The sequence below is a fragment of the Bos grunniens genome, chromosome 3 (genome assembly GCF_055505025.1).
Source record: "Bos grunniens cultivar Pamir isolate PY7600 chromosome 3, Bosgru_T2T1.0, whole genome shotgun sequence".
NCBI lineage: Eukaryota > Metazoa > Chordata > Mammalia > Artiodactyla > Bovidae > Bos > Bos grunniens.
The window spans coordinates 63,849,908-63,865,306 of record NC_141167.1 but is presented as its reverse complement, the minus strand read 5'-3'; the positions used below and the strand labels follow the sequence as shown (position 1 = coordinate 63,865,306).

The following is a 15,399-nucleotide window of genomic DNA, read 5'->3' as shown; positions in this document are numbered from 1 at the left end:
CCTGTATAAAATGGAAATAATATATATATCATTATGACCTGTAGTAATAACAAATATTGTGAAGTTAAGTCACTCAGTTGTGTTCAACTCTTTGTGATCCCACAGACAGTAACCTGACTTTCTCCTCTGTCTATGGGATTTTCTAGGCAAGAATACTGGAATAGGTTGCCATTTCCTTCTCCAGAGGATCTTCCTGACCCAGTGATTGAACCCAGGTCTCCTGCATTGCAGGCAGACTCTTTACCATCTGAGTCACCAGGGAAGGTCATGTGTGTGTGTGTATATATATATATATATAATTACAATCTGTAATAATAACAGACATTGTGAACAACTCATTTGTTTAACAATAAGGGACTGGTTGAAAAATTATGGTATATCATACAGTGGAACACTATGCAATTAAAAGAAAAAAGTGAAGAAAACTATGTGTTAATATTTATTTCAATTTTCCTAAAAAAACACAAATAAGGTGGGTTACCTAGAGGGGATGAAAGAGAATAGGGTGAAGAGAGTGGTGGGAGCATGATATATAAGAGTATAACTTTTTCTATTGTTTTGATATTTGACCACAGAAATATTTACAAATTTTTAAAAATACAATAAAATTTCAAAATTGTCAGTTAAGTTTTAGCTGCCATTATAAACGATTTTAGAATCAAAAAATAAACAAGGAATTTTAAACATGTGAAAAATCACTAACCTTGTTACTTCAATTTGACTTTGCCCATTTATGTAGAAGGGTTTCTCATTGTTATATTCATCAAACACACCCCAACGGAAATGGGCCCATTCATGAACAAACACTCTGCCTGTGGAAGGGAGGATTTTTGTTTTGAGTTCCTAAAATTACAGCAATGGACCTTGCTAGTCATTGACGATATAGCATCAGCTGACTATATGTACTCGTTCTGAATGGTTGAAGTGCAATTCTTCCTTCCACTTTCCTCTTCCCCACCCCACTCCCATCTCCTGCTTTATTCCCACCACCACAAAAAAAAATATGTTTAGTGTTGTAAGTGTAAACCAGTGATTTACCCGTTGCACACCTGTTAGAAAGTAGTGAGCAATCTCATATCCTCTCATTTCCCTAATGAAGCTGCCTAACAGATTTCTATTTAGCTTCATACATGCCTATAAGTTCAGGATTCTGGGAAAGGAAAAAAAAAAAAAAAAAACCAATGGACTGAATGTTTTAATTCAATGGACTGAATTTTTATGTCCCTCCCAAATTCATATGTCAAAATCCTGACCCCAAATGTGAAAGTGTTAAAAGGTAAGGCCTTTGGAAGTAATTATTAGATCATGAGGTTGGAGGTTGGAGCCCTAATAAATGGGATGAGTGCTCTTATCAAAAGACCCTAGAGAGTTCCCTTCTTCTTTCTGCCACGAGAAGACACAGAGAGAAGATGGCTGTCTGTGAACCAGGAAGTGGGCCATCATAGACACCAGTTCTGCTGGTGCCTTGATCTTGGACTTCCAGTCTCCAGAACCATGAGAAATTTCTGCTGTAAGTAAGCCTCTCAGTCTATGATATTTTGTTATAGCAACCAAAATGGACTAAGACACCAAAAAAGCAAATAAAGCTTTCCTGTTTTTCAGTCTGTTTTATGCAGGCTTGCCTGCTGCTTTTTTTTTTTTTTTTCCTATAGATAATTCTGTCTGGAGCAAAAATTAAAACCCTGGGGCCAGGGAGGGAGGAAGGAGCCAAAAGAATCATAGAACCTCCTCACCAGGTTGGATGGTCCTTTCTCTTTCATTATATCCCTGATTCTCCATGTTTATCTCCAACTCTTACTCATGAAAATCTTCATCATCAGCATCGTCCTTTATAAGTTCCTCTCTACCTCTCTAAATCTTGCATTTCTTTCAATGTTCAGCAAAAAACTGACTTCCTTAGAATTTTCCAGATTAACTCCCCTCCCAAAGTACACTTTCTTTACTGAATACTTTTAAGACCTGGGAAGGCAGGAAATGTTTGCTGAGTTGACTCAGGCTGTGACCTATTGTGCAATTTTGGGACCTTGGGACAAATGAAGGGAGGGGAACAGTCTAAAGCTGAAAGTGTTAAGGAAAAGTTTCTGCCTACTCATGGAATTTAGAAGTGCTGGTGAAGTCATATATTTGTACAGAGATTATCAGCACCTCATAGTTACCAGGAAAAAAAAGGCCTTTTCTATAAGGTGTTTTATAAAGTGTGTTTTATGGGGTGCGTGGCTCTACTTCCTGCTAGTTATACAGAGGATAATAAAATCTGTTTGGATTTAAATGGGGGTAAAAGTAAAAACAACATTTGAATGGCACTACTGTACATTGCTGCTGCTGCTAAGTCGCGTCAGTCGTGCCAGACTCTGTGCGACCCCATAGACCGCAGCCCACCAGGCTCCACCGTCCCTGGGAATCTCCAGGCAAGAACACTGGAGTGGGTTGCCATTTCCTTCTCCAATGCGTGAAAGTGAAAAGTGAAAGTGAAGTTGCTTAGTCATGTCCTACTCTTCGAGACCCCATGGACTGTAGCCTACTAGGCCCCTCCATCCACGGGATTTTCCAGGCAGGAGTACTGGAATTGGTTGCCATTGCCTTCTCCGACTGTACATTAATCACACGCAAAAAATTAAGAATTGAAAAGTTAGCCCTCAACTTGCTGATTTTTTTCTCACCAAAGTTTCTTTCTCAGATCTCATCCACTAAATGCTGGTCTCCAAACCTGTGACACTGACTTCTCTGTCACACTCTAGTCATCCTTCTCCAGCCATAGTCTAGGCCTTTCCAAGCACAGTCCACTGTTCCTCACACTCAGTCACCTAAACTCAGACTTGTGGATTTCCCCTTTAAACTGCTGACTTTTACTTCTGACAAAAACCTAATGTATTCCTTAATGCTGCTGCCCACACACACACCCATTGCCTTTCACTCTGAAGCAGTTCTGATCTCTATTTCATATTTTTCCACTCTCTGGACTATCCTTGCTTAGAGTTTTTAGGATTAAATAAAACAACACTTAAAAAGCAAATAACCCAGCACTTGGCACAGAGAAAATTTTCTTGTTTTCATTACTATCTTTCTTGTCCTTCCCATTTCCCTGCTTGCAATCTTACTCAAGCCTCATGGCCTCATGCTTGGCCTTCTAGTTATTCTCTCGCAAATCCAGTTTCTTCCTCACTTATCTGAGGAAGCCAGATTATCCACACAGCCACATTCAGCTTCTGAAAATCCTGCTTGGATGGTTTCATTCCTATGCTTGCAAGCCTGCAGTGGTGATTCCTTAATCTGGGCATTTGAGGCTCTCCATTACCTATCCCATGTGGATTTCAGCATTTTCTCCCACTATTCACTGCCCGTAATCTCTCTGCACCATCAGTGGGGTCTATTGCTTTCTTCTCTCAAATATGCCCTGGGTTCTTCTGCTGCCACAGTTTTATTCATACTCTTCCCACTCTTCTCCCTCTTCTTTCCACTCATCAAAATGATATTCAACCTTGAAGATCCTCTTGTGAGAGGATCTCTAGCTCAAATGCTCAAAATACTTTCTCTCTTTGCTGAATTCTTAAAGAGCTCCCTGTCTGGGCCACTAATCTGGTGCTTAACCCTTTCTGGCTCACTTTGATTCTTATCTTTTTTATGGGCATGTGGCCTATCTTCTCATCCAAATGGTAATTCCCCAACAGGTTTCAGGTTCTCTGAATCCCTTTCAGTACTGAGCACAATATTATAAATAGTGCTGTCCATTGTCTATTTCTTGATTGATCACACTTACCTCGTGATCCATAGCCAGCTGTTAAGCCATCATTTAGTAGAAATTTAGATGTAAAATGAATATATTTTCCCTCTTTTCCACATCCTCTGTATTGCAAGGTGTACGGATCATCACCATGTGCCCCATACCAGTCAGTTACTATGACATTTGCCTAAATTAAAAGAAATGCCTTGTAATACCATGTATCTTGGCTGTGATATTGGTGATACTAATATCTACATTTGTTAAAACACATTGAACTGTACATTTAAGATATGTGCATTTTTCCTGTGTGGTTTATATCCCAATTTATTATTATTATTATAAAAATATTCATTATTTTAAGATTGATATTGCCAACACAACAACTGAAATAAAGGCATAAATTTTCAAAAAAAAATAAAAAATAAAAACATATGCCTTTAGATGGAGTTTAGAATGAATTCACAATTAAATGTCAACACCAATATCTGTCACTTTCAAAAATGTGTACATTTTAAAAACTTAACAGATTTCCATGGAACTTCATTACTGTCATTTGACGTACCCATTTTCCAGATTAAAATTTTCTCATAAGTCAAAACGGTAAAATTCTGACATTAGGTACACTGTAAAATGTAATTTAAATATTCAAAGAAATTTTAAGAGCATTTACACATCATTTAGAGCTGTACTGTGAAATGGTATAGCCTTTTGTGAACAACTTTCTGTAGGTTGATCCCTTTTCCTTTTATTCCCATAACCAATCAGATCAACAAAACAATTTTTCTGTTGAAGTTATATTTCATATTGTACCCTGACCATTTCAATTACTATTTATAAAACACATTATTTTAAGTTGGAAACAAAAATAAATATCTATTCCAATAACCATCTAGAGAACACAGTTTTATATACAATATTGTTTTTAGGAAGAAAGATAATACATTGTCTCAAGAATTGCTCTTAGAAGTTGTCTGGAGACTTGTTCTTAGAAGTTGAGTATCTATCTGGTTAATTTCTTTAAAGCTGATTTTGGAACAATAGATTTAATATAATCCTATAAGTGTATGGGCTTCCTTCGTGGCTCAGCTGGTAAAAAATCCACCTGCAATGTGGGAGACCTGGGTCGGGAAGATCCCCTGGAGAAGGGAACGGCTACCCACTAGTATTCTGGACAGGAGAATTCCATGGACTGTATAGTCCATGGGGTGGCAGACAGTCAGACACGATTGAGTGGCTTTCACTTTCATAAATGTGTGAATATATATATATATATGTCTATATATATATGTACTGATCACTATAAAAGTACTACATGTGTACTGGTGTGTGTGTGTGTCTATGTACACACCACTGAGAAATAATGAAAGGTAATGTTTTCATTTTCCATATTTCTACATTGTTTTTTGCAGTAAGCATGAATTATTTTTATAATAATTAACATTTATTTTTAGAAATGTAAGAATTCAGGCCAAGGACTTTTCAAGGCAACACCTGTGAAAGAGCTACAGTCTTGTCCTAGAAGAGTCTTCACGAGGATAAAACCTCATTTCTATGTCTGGAAAGTTGTCCTGAAGCAATAAGGAAAGAGTGCTCAGCATTGAATGGAATACTCAGCTGTTTGGGGTTATATTCTACTTATAGGCCATATTAAGTTTTTACCTACTTTTCCTAACCCTATCCCCACCCTCTGCTGCCTACCTACACTAGACTGTAGATTCACAAGGACAGGAACTATACTGCTTTTCCTTGTGTCCTCTGTCATACCTCACATGGTTCCTGTATATAATGATTATTCACTAAGTGCTTGCTTGGTTAACATTATGAGATTAAAAGAATTGGTATCTAGCAGATATATGATTCAGTGATTCTTTCCTTTAATCTTTCTGTTCAGTCATCTTTGCGTTAGTTATTTATTTGTCTTCTCCATTAGGATAAGAAGTACCACCTGATTTTGTTGTTGGTTAATGCCAATACTTTTTTGTTCCACTAAAGGCCAAAGTGATGAACAACATCTGTGTAAGATAACTGGTGACAGCATAGCTTAGAGCAAAAAGCACAGGTTTTGGAATCAAATAGGCATGAATTCGGAGAAGGCAATGGCACCCCACTCCAGTACTTCGGAAAATCCCATGGACGGAGGAGCCTGATAGGCTGCAGTCCATGGGGTCGCTCAGAGTCGGACACGACTGAGCGACTTCACTTTATTTTTTCACTTTCATGCGTTGGAGAAGGAAATGGCAACCCACTCCAGTGTTCTTGCCTGGAGAATCTCAGGGACAGAGGACCCTGGTGGGCTGCCGTCTATGGGGTCGCACAGAGTCGGACACGACTGAAGCGACTTAGCAGCAGCAGCAGCAGGCATGAATTCAAATTGCTCTTTAATTTACCAGCTGTTTGACTTGGGATAAAATCCTTACTGTATTTGAGCCTCATTTTCCTAATTTTTGATAATAGCAACTAACAGCAACAATTTTAGGTGTGACTGAGAACTAAGCAATATATATATTAAGCAATTAAGCAGTTATATGGAATATGTAGGAATATATACTATAGAATATAATAATACACCAACAATATAATAATATAATGTTAATATTGTAATAATTATATATATGTGTGTGCATATATATATAGTCTGGCATTTGAAGTGAAGTGAAGTGAAAATCGCTCAGTCATGTCCGATTCTTTGCGATCCCATGGAATACACAGTCCATGGAATTCTCCAGGCCAGAATACTGGAGTGGGTAGCTGTTCCCTTCTCCAGGGGATCTTCCCAACCCAGGGATCGAACCCAGGTCTCCTGCATTGCAGGTGGATTCTTTACCAGCTGAGACACAATAATATAATAATACACAACAATATAATAATATAATATTAATATTGTAATAATTATATATATGTAGAATTTCTGGCATTTAATTGAAGTTTAATAAACATTATCTCTCTTCTTAGTTTATCCCAGTGCCTCTGTCTCTCTTATCTCCATGTCTGAGCCTCAAATGCTTTCATTTGGTTATAAGTCAAATAGTTTTAAGAGCCCCTTTAACTTTTTTAGGACACTGGAATGCCTATAAAGATTGCTATTAATATATTATTCAGTTACTGAGGAATAAACTTCAAAAAAGAGCTAAGAATTAAAACAGCCTTAGGAAAATTCATGCCAAGTGACACAAATAAGGAAAAGGGGAAATTGCTGTAATCCAGCCCTTCTATTTGAGCTGTCATTACAGATCTCGAACCCAACCCATTGCTAACGCCCTGAGCTCTGTCCTCAATGCCTCTCTGCTCCTGCCCTTTCTGGTAGTTGTCAGGACTCTTTTCACAGTAATCTCAAATAGTCATTTGCCAAATTTATTTAACATTTATTTGTAGCTTGTTCCCAGTATGTGCCAGACATGACCACAGGTGTTTTAATTTTCGGCTTATGAGAGTCCTTGAAGCTTAAGTTTTTTTTCTTTATTTTTTGGTTGGGAAAGAAAAGTTAGTCATGCCTCTTACGCTGCTTTCTTCCTTGCTTCTCTCAACATACTTCTCAAAAACAGTGACCCGGACTTGGGCTAATGTGAAATTCTACGAATTTGCACTCTTGTGGGATAGGAAAGTCAAATTTTTCTGTGTGAGTGGCTTAGGCGTCCATGTGGACATGCATGTTTATTGCCCTTGACAGGGTGGGAAATGAAGATACTCATAATTGGAATCGTTCCCTTTACATCTCATACTCAGTAAAACTAGTTCTTGGTCCTTAACCAAGAATTTCAGAAAGGAAGGACTCTGTAAGTTAAAAAGTGCAAGAGATCGTCTGCGAGGAAAGAGATCGTCTGCGAGACTGCTTGGGCAATGGCATTTTGCTTATTTTTTACTTCACAATTTTCATTTATTACATGTATGTATTTTCATACATTTTGTGCATAACAATCTTTTCAATAATATTATTTGTGTATTAATAGCAATGATTTGTTATTGCCTAAAGTTTGAACACATTATATTGTATTTTCTTCTTCAGTTGAATTCATTTAATGAAATCCTGAATTCTTACCTTTTCGTATGATTCTTGTTTTACTTTGCTGTAATTACTAGCTTTCCATGTGGCAGGTATTAAAATCTTTACATTTCTGAAAAACACTCTTCTCTTGGTAGCATTGAATAGGTAAAAAGAAGCTTCAGTTATCATTTCCTATAACCAAATAAAAGAAAAGTTTATATTATCACTGTGAATTCTTAATGTTTTGGTTTTCTAGTTATACTTGAATAAGTAGTAACAAAAATAATGAAAATATTTTGAAGGAGCCCATTTCTTTTAGAGACAGCATTAGATTTGGGGAAAACTTGGAAGCAAAAATAAATAAACTTCAAATGCTTATCTGAGAATTTAGGACACTAACTGTGTGTCTCGGCTTGCCCATATAATTTTCCCAGTTTTGTAAAAGAAAAGCTTTCACAAAGCTTTCTAAGCTTTCACTGAACAGATCTTTTTTATGTCATACGTGTGGGCATGCCCAAGACCACACGTTATGACAACACTAATTTCATCAAAGGGAGACTCAAGTAATGGAGCTGTGAGCCTACACCTTACCATACTAAGGGGAAAATAGTCAAGTTACTTCACAGGACATTCAGGTGAAAAGAATGTTGCTCGTTGGTGCTCCATCCAGACTCTCTTTCTATCTGAGAATTCCCACCCTCAGGATGGACTTCAGCAACATGATTTTAATAAGCACAATCATGCTTCTTCATCAGCCACGCATCTGGTCTTTGTTGCCACAATGGGTTATTTTTGGAGTTTCTGCCCCCAAAACAGTCAAGTAATTAAACACAAAAGCTAAAATTAGTAGTAACCAACAACAGATAAAAGGTGGCTAGGTAAACAGTGTGTAAGCTGAGACTACACAGAATTAGGTGAATGAATTGGCATGGCTTTAATTATAATTTTTTTGCTATCTTTGAGAAACACCCCTTTCTCTGCTGCTCAAATACAAACTAGGCAGTGTTGTTAATTTCGTACAAAAGGCTAAAGGTCTATATGAATAAGATGATGGTTTCAATTTCATATACACCACTCACCTTAATGTTTGGGATGAGGTTCTGATCCTCGGATACCTGAGGATTGACTGCAACAAGTAATCCATCGTACCCATTGTCTCGAAGCTGCAGTCCAGCTCCCAGAAAGAGGAATTCTGGACTGAAGGCCACCAGGAGAGTCACAAATTTCAGGCTGCAAACACGACCTTCACTGTCCCTGTGGGTCATGTTGAGAAAAACCTCTGGTTCAGTCACACTGGTCCTTCCAGGTACATTGTGCCAAGTTGTTAATGGCGAAGCAGATAATTTCTTCCTGAACTTGGAAGGGCTTAGAGTCTGTGATGAAGGTGGTGCCTTCTTTGCAAAATCTGGGGTGGATCTAAATGAGACCTGTCTCTGCAAGTCCTTTTTCTCTAGGCGATGCCACACTTGCCTGTTCTGTGGCTGGGCTTCCTCCTGAATCATGGTTGGGCAAGAAATCTTCCACCCCTTACTTATTTTATGTCTTCTCAAAAGGAATAGGAAAATAAGGCAAAAGGAGCTTCAAGGAAGGAGGGCTGGCTGGCTGGCTGGGCTGGGAATCAGAGAATCTGGGTTTTTCCATCCACTTTTACTAGACACACAGAGATCTATTTTTCTCTCTTCATCTTTGAAAACTTCCTCCATCAGTCAGAGCAACTACTTCCCTATGGCTCTCAGGTAATTTTTTGTTTGATGGAAGATTCCTTTGTCTGCTTATTTTGAAGATTCAAAAATCCATCCTGTAACCCTCTCCCTGAGACCCTTAGGTCAGCTGATGACTGGAGGGAAGGGATCGGGTATCCCCCGGGGAGGGCCAAGTGCCAGGAATCGCATGCCTGTGCGGCCACAGAGGCCATTCCTTCCGTCCTTGCTGCCTTTTCTCTCTGAATCAAGGAAAAGAATGGGTTTCTCTTTTAGCAACTCTCTCCTGAGAGCAAGGCTGTGCCTCAGTCAACCTTCTATTTCTCCAATAGCTCTCACAGGATCTGGAGGATAGTAGGCCTCACAAATATTTTATAGGCGATTAATGTTACCTGATAATTATATAATGCTTTTAGAGTTTACAAGTGAACCCACTTAAATTTCAATTCCCTAGAATAGGTATAATTTTTACTACTATTTGTCAACGAAGACATTGGGTCTCAGACAGATTATGAAAATTAGCCAATGGGGAAGGGAGCTAATTTTATCATGTGCTGGGTTTTATCATTTCTGTCTCACTGGTAACAAAACTGAGATTCAAACTTGTTCAAAGCTGTGTGAGTATTATTACAGGGTTAGAATGAGACCGACTGACTCTAGGTTCCAGGTTCCATTTTCTACTGAACCATGTCTCTATGTTCTCAAGAAACTAGAAATGAAGTGTTAAGAGCTAAAATGTTGAGGGATATTGAAGGGAATTTGTCTTTTACTGTCCTTCTGTTTGTAAACTTCCCTCCCACTGCTTCTCGCCTGCTTTTCCTACAGATTCTTTTACTGCCCTGGGAGCCTGAGCTGAGCTCTCTACCACCTAGAATCCTCTCTTTCACTCTGTCAGTGCATCAGGTGCCTCCCCTGTGAAGCATGATCATGGCTACAGTGTCACATTCATATTGTGTTACCGGCTGCCTGCTTCCTGCTGAGGGGCTTATGACAGAGGGACCCTGCCTGTTTTTCTCACTACCTCCTTAGTACCTAATTCAGTAAATACTCAATAAATATTTGTTGAATAAATCAATGAACAGAGTCAGAGAAGTAAAGTAAAGCAGAATAAGAAGCAGCCCTGGATTATAGTGTGAAAATAATCTCCCCAATTTTAAAAGTATCTCTTTCTCTGGAACCGTTTCCCTCTTGATTCCTCTTAAAAGAAGTAGCTTGGGTTTTGGTGCTCTCTCGGGGGTGCTGGAGAACGAATGTCACTGGTCACCATGTGGCTACCAGAGTTGCTCATGCTATAGCTCAGAGGTCAGTTGAGCTGTCTTGTCTTCTGGGGCTGATTCACAGCCATTTTTTTTCCTCTCACTCATGCTGTGTCTGAGTGGAAACTACCAGGTGTGGCAACTTCAAAGGCTTTGCCTGGAACTGTGACTCATTGACTGCAACAATGCACTTTATTGTCAGCTTTCCTTGGCATTTAATTTTCTTTTACTAATCTCTTATACTTTCAAGAAAAACATTATTCCCATCAGTAAAGCAATATACTAAAAAATTAAATGCGTAAGCCACATCATGACAGTAGCTTTTTGCCACAATCAGGGAAGTTTCTTCTTACCACTGTGCACACTTATGTGAGTTGTTCACTGGCTAAGGTGGGAGCTGAGGGCTGACATCCAGCTCTTTCTCTACTTACTTGTTCTTGTCAACAGTTACAAAGGCTCCCTTAGAATGTAGGGGTGGAGAATGTTGGCTACAGAGTGCATGCAATGCTTTATAAAGAACAATCATAAGTGAGCAGTTGTATCCAACGTCATCTGGTCTAAAACCTGAAAAACACAGGCAGATTTTGCTCACCTTGGGCTGAGAGTCCAGGTATGACATCCATTCCTGTCTATCTGCTTTTTGATTCCTTGGTTCTGGAACCTAATCCCTAGGTCTGGCCACTTGGCAGGATTCCACTCTCATCACCTGCCTCTTCAGATTCCTAGTCCCTGGACTCCCCGCCCCCCTTTTTTTTTTCAACTGTGTCTTGGGAGTCATATTCACTCCTGAAAGCCCTTTCCCATGGCCTCTGTTCTGACCTACCTAAGAACACTTTCTACTCTCAGAAACCAGACCTGGGGCTGGGCTGGCTGAGCATCTCTTCTTCCTACCTTCTCTTCTGACCACGCTGACCCTACAGGAGACAAAACGAGAAAGCTGGCAAATCCTGACTTGACTAAGTGACTTAAAGTCATTCCTGAGCAGTGTCCACGTCCTATAAAGTGTGAGACCTTGTCAACAACAACAAAACCCCACATTATCCTTTCATTCAAAAAAAAATCTGCTCCTATAGATTTTATGATATCTGAGAACTGAAACAAACCTGAAGTGAAGAAAAATAGGAATACAGTGTTTAAGCATTTATTTCAATGTTATATACATTTTAAGATTCTACTGTTTTTATCTGTTTTCAAGAAAATAAGAGTTCTTCAGTTTCAGTAACTGAAGAATCTAAAGCACATTTTTGTTTATTGTCTAAATCTACAGTTCAGGCTGATCCCAGAAGGCCTCTCTGTTTTCTCATGGAATCTACAGGTAGAGACCCATAATCAAAGTGAGTTAAACATGCAGTTGGGGTCAGAGAATCAGGAGATCTGACATCTTGAGGAGTCCCCAAAAGCTTTGAATAATTTTCTCTCAGGCTTTTGTTTCAGCTTGTCAGCAATCCCATTGAGAAGAGGAAAATATCATCCTCTGTGTGTCTTGGCTACAAAGCTTATGGGCCACTTCAGTTTTGCAGTGTTTTTGAACTAAATCTAAACACAAGGTAAAAACAGTTGTAGACTAAATTTGTTTTAACTTTTTACTTCATATTGGAGTATAGTTGATGAACAATATTTTGTTAGTTCCAAGTGTACAACAAAGTGATTCGATCGTGCATATGTGCATGTATCTATTCTTTTTCAAGTTATTTTCCCAATTAAGTTGCCCCATAGTATTGAGCAGAGTTTGAATAAAACATAGACCTTGCTAAGGATTAAGATGGCACATTGGACACCTGCCTTATCCCATTTTCTTTACAGTTACTCTCATTTTCAAGGCAAAGGAGTGCAGTGGATGGTGCAAATAGGGTCTGGGAAGTCATTTGTGTTTATTGAGTCACCACTTTGCCAAAGCACAGAGAGCTTTCACTTCATTTCTCATTTCTTGAATTATCCCCATGCAGTCTTTCACCTCTGGGATTTTGCAACAAAAAACTAAGATCATGGCATCTGGTCCCATCACTTCATGGCAAATAAATGGGGAAACAATAGAAACAGTGGCAGACTTTATTTCCTTGGGCTCCAAAATCATGGTGGATAGTGACTGCAGCCATGGAATTAAAAGATGCTTGCTCTTTGGAAGAAAAGTTATGACAAACCTAGATAGATTTTAAAAAGCAGAGAAATCACTTTGCTGACAAAGTCTGTATAGTCAAAGGTATGGTTTTCTCAGTAGTCATGCACAGATGTGAGAGTTGGGCTATAAAGAAGGCTGAGTACTAAAGAATTGATGCTTTTGAACTATGGACAGCAAGGAGATCAAACCAGTCAATCCTAAAGGAAGTCAATCGTGAATACTCATTGGAAGGACTGATGCTTAAGCTGAAGCTCCAATACTTTGGCTATCTGATGCAAAAAGCTGGCTTTTGCATCTTGGATCTTGGAAAAGGATATTGGAAAAGATTCTGATGCTGGGAAAGATTGAAGGTTGGAGGAAAAGGGGGTGACAGAGGATGAGATGATTGGATGGCATCACGAACTCAATGGACGTGAGTTTGAGTAAACTCTGGAGATGGTGAAGGACTGGAAAGCCTGGTGTGCTGCAGTCTGTGGGGTCACAAAGAGTCGGACACAGCTGAGAAACTGAACAACAATAACTCCACCCTCATGATGGCAATAATGAAGATGATTTTGTGCACAAGAAAACCCTCCAAAATTTGCCCAAATGAATGGAAACAAGAACTACTTTTAATGATAATCCAAGCTAGTGATAAAGAATCTGCCTGCCAGTGCAAAAGACTAATAGACATGGGTTCAATCCCTGGGTTGGGGAGATCCCTTGGAGGAGTACATGGCAACCCACTCCAGTATTCTTGCCTAGAGAATCTCATGGACAGAGGAGTGTGGCAGGCTATAGTCCATAGGTTCACGAAGAGTTGGTCACGACTGAGTGACTGAGCACATAGCATAATAAAGAAAATGTGAGAAAGGTATGGAATATTTTTCATTTGCAAAAAATTCTATAAAGTTGCTTTCTATAAAATATTGTTCTATCTATTATGTACCAGATAGTGTATCAGTTCAGTTCAGTTCAGTCACTCAGTCGTGTCCGACTCTTTGCAACCCCATGAATTGCAGCACACCAGGCCTCCCTGTCCATCACCAACTCCCGGAGTTCACTCAGACTCACATCCATCGAGTCAGTGATGCCATCCAGCCATCTCATCCTCTGTCGTCCCCTTCTCCTCTTGCCCCCAATCCCTCCCAGTATCAGAGTCTTTTCCAATGAGTCAACTCTTCGCATGAGGTGGCCAAAGTACTGGAGTTTCAGATAGTGTATAGTATCATGCCATGTATAAGATATTACTACCATTTTTTCAGAGAAGAAAAAAGAGAAAGCAAAGATGTAGGGGAAATTATTTTAAAAGATGAAAAATAACCAGAGAGATTCAGAACAAAAGCAGAAGTATAAAATCTTGACTCTGTTCTTCCCTGCTGCTGCTGCTGCTGCTAAGTCGCTTCAGTCGTGCCCGACTCTGTGCGACCCCATAGACGGCAGCCCACCAGGCTCCGCCGTCCCTGGGATTCTCCAGGCAAGAACACTGGAGTGGGTTGCCATTTCCTTCTCCAATGCATGCAAGTGAAAAGTGAAAGCGAAGTCGCTCAGTCGTGTCCGACTCTTAGCGACCCCATGGACTGCAGGCCACCAGGCTCCTCCGTCCATGGGATTCTTCAGGCAAGAGCACCGGAGTGGGGTGCCATTTCCTTCTCCCCTTCTTCCCTAGTTTCCCTTTTTGTTTTCTTCCTGGTCTAATTCTGTCCTCAATACCTCTGAGAAGCCCCGGGCTCTGCCAGATTCCTTGACTTCCCCTATTCCCACCAACAGGGGGCAGTAAATTTTTCTGTTTTCCTTCTCTCCTTACGCTGCTTCGGCTACTTCATTTCACCCCACCAGACAGACAAAGAACAGGAATCAACATTAACCAGATCTGCAAATGGGGATTAGGGCTCCGCCTTCTGTTTTTGGAGTATAGGTACCTGCGCCTCTGAATCCCCAGGCAAAACTCTCAGCAAACAAAATTAGCCTGCACAGACCTTCTAGAGTAGACCAAAAGATACTTGGCATAGTGCTTTTCAAATTTAAATATTCCTGAGAATTACCTGTTCAAATGCAGATTCCAACTCTGGAGGTCAAGGTAAGGTCTATAGTCTGCACTTTTATTCAGCTCCCAGGTGATGCTGAGGCTGCTGGTCCTTGGGCCACACTTCGTGATTACACTCCTTACACTAGAAAGAGGTAGTCTGTGTAGTCTTTATTAATTCTTATGGGAAAGGCCTGTGTTTTCTTCAGAACTCAGGAAAAAAATATTGCATTAACTATGGATTTTTGTGGTAACACCATTGTTTTCTCTTTGTAAAGAAACAACTACTAAGTACAAGGTTGAAATTAACAACATCAACACAGATAGCTGGGTTTAATAGCTTACACCGTGATTGGCGAATGGTGCCACCGGATTCGTGGTCTCCAAAGGAGAAAATTTAACTCCTGGACCAAAGACAGTCTCAGTCACTCAGAGCTTTGTGCAGATTTTATTTAAAGAGAAAGCGACAGAAAAAGCTTCTGATATAGACATCAGAAGGGGGAAGGAGAGTAGCCACCTCACTAGTTTAAGGGGGCCTCATATAGTTCTCAACTAGATGTTGAAAATAGATAAAAAGAATACCTCAAGGTTGTAAGAATTTCATCAAACCCTTTCC

General features: G+C 39.6%; 1 protein-coding gene across 2 annotated transcripts in view; it reads right to left on the bottom strand.

Annotated features, from left to right (window-relative positions):
• Window positions 1-9,268, bottom strand: part of CLCA2 (chloride channel accessory 2) — a 41,600-nt gene extending 32,332 nt beyond the window's left edge. The window contains exons 1-4 of one of the 2 annotated variants that reach the window (XM_086390920.1): window positions 8,783-9,268; window positions 7,758-7,895; window positions 3,758-3,908; window positions 704-812 (exon numbers count right to left, since the gene is read on the bottom strand). In XM_086390920.1, coding sequence (XP_086247046.1) covers window positions 704-812; window positions 3,758-3,908; window positions 7,758-7,895; window positions 8,783-9,205 — 821 coding nt within the window. In that variant the 5' untranslated portion in view covers window positions 9,206-9,268. The remainder of the gene's footprint in view (window positions 1-703; window positions 813-3,757; window positions 3,909-7,757; window positions 7,896-8,782) is intronic. The other variant, XM_086390921.1, reaches the window with a different exon arrangement.
• Between the last annotated feature and the right edge of the window lie 6,131 nt (window positions 9,269-15,399).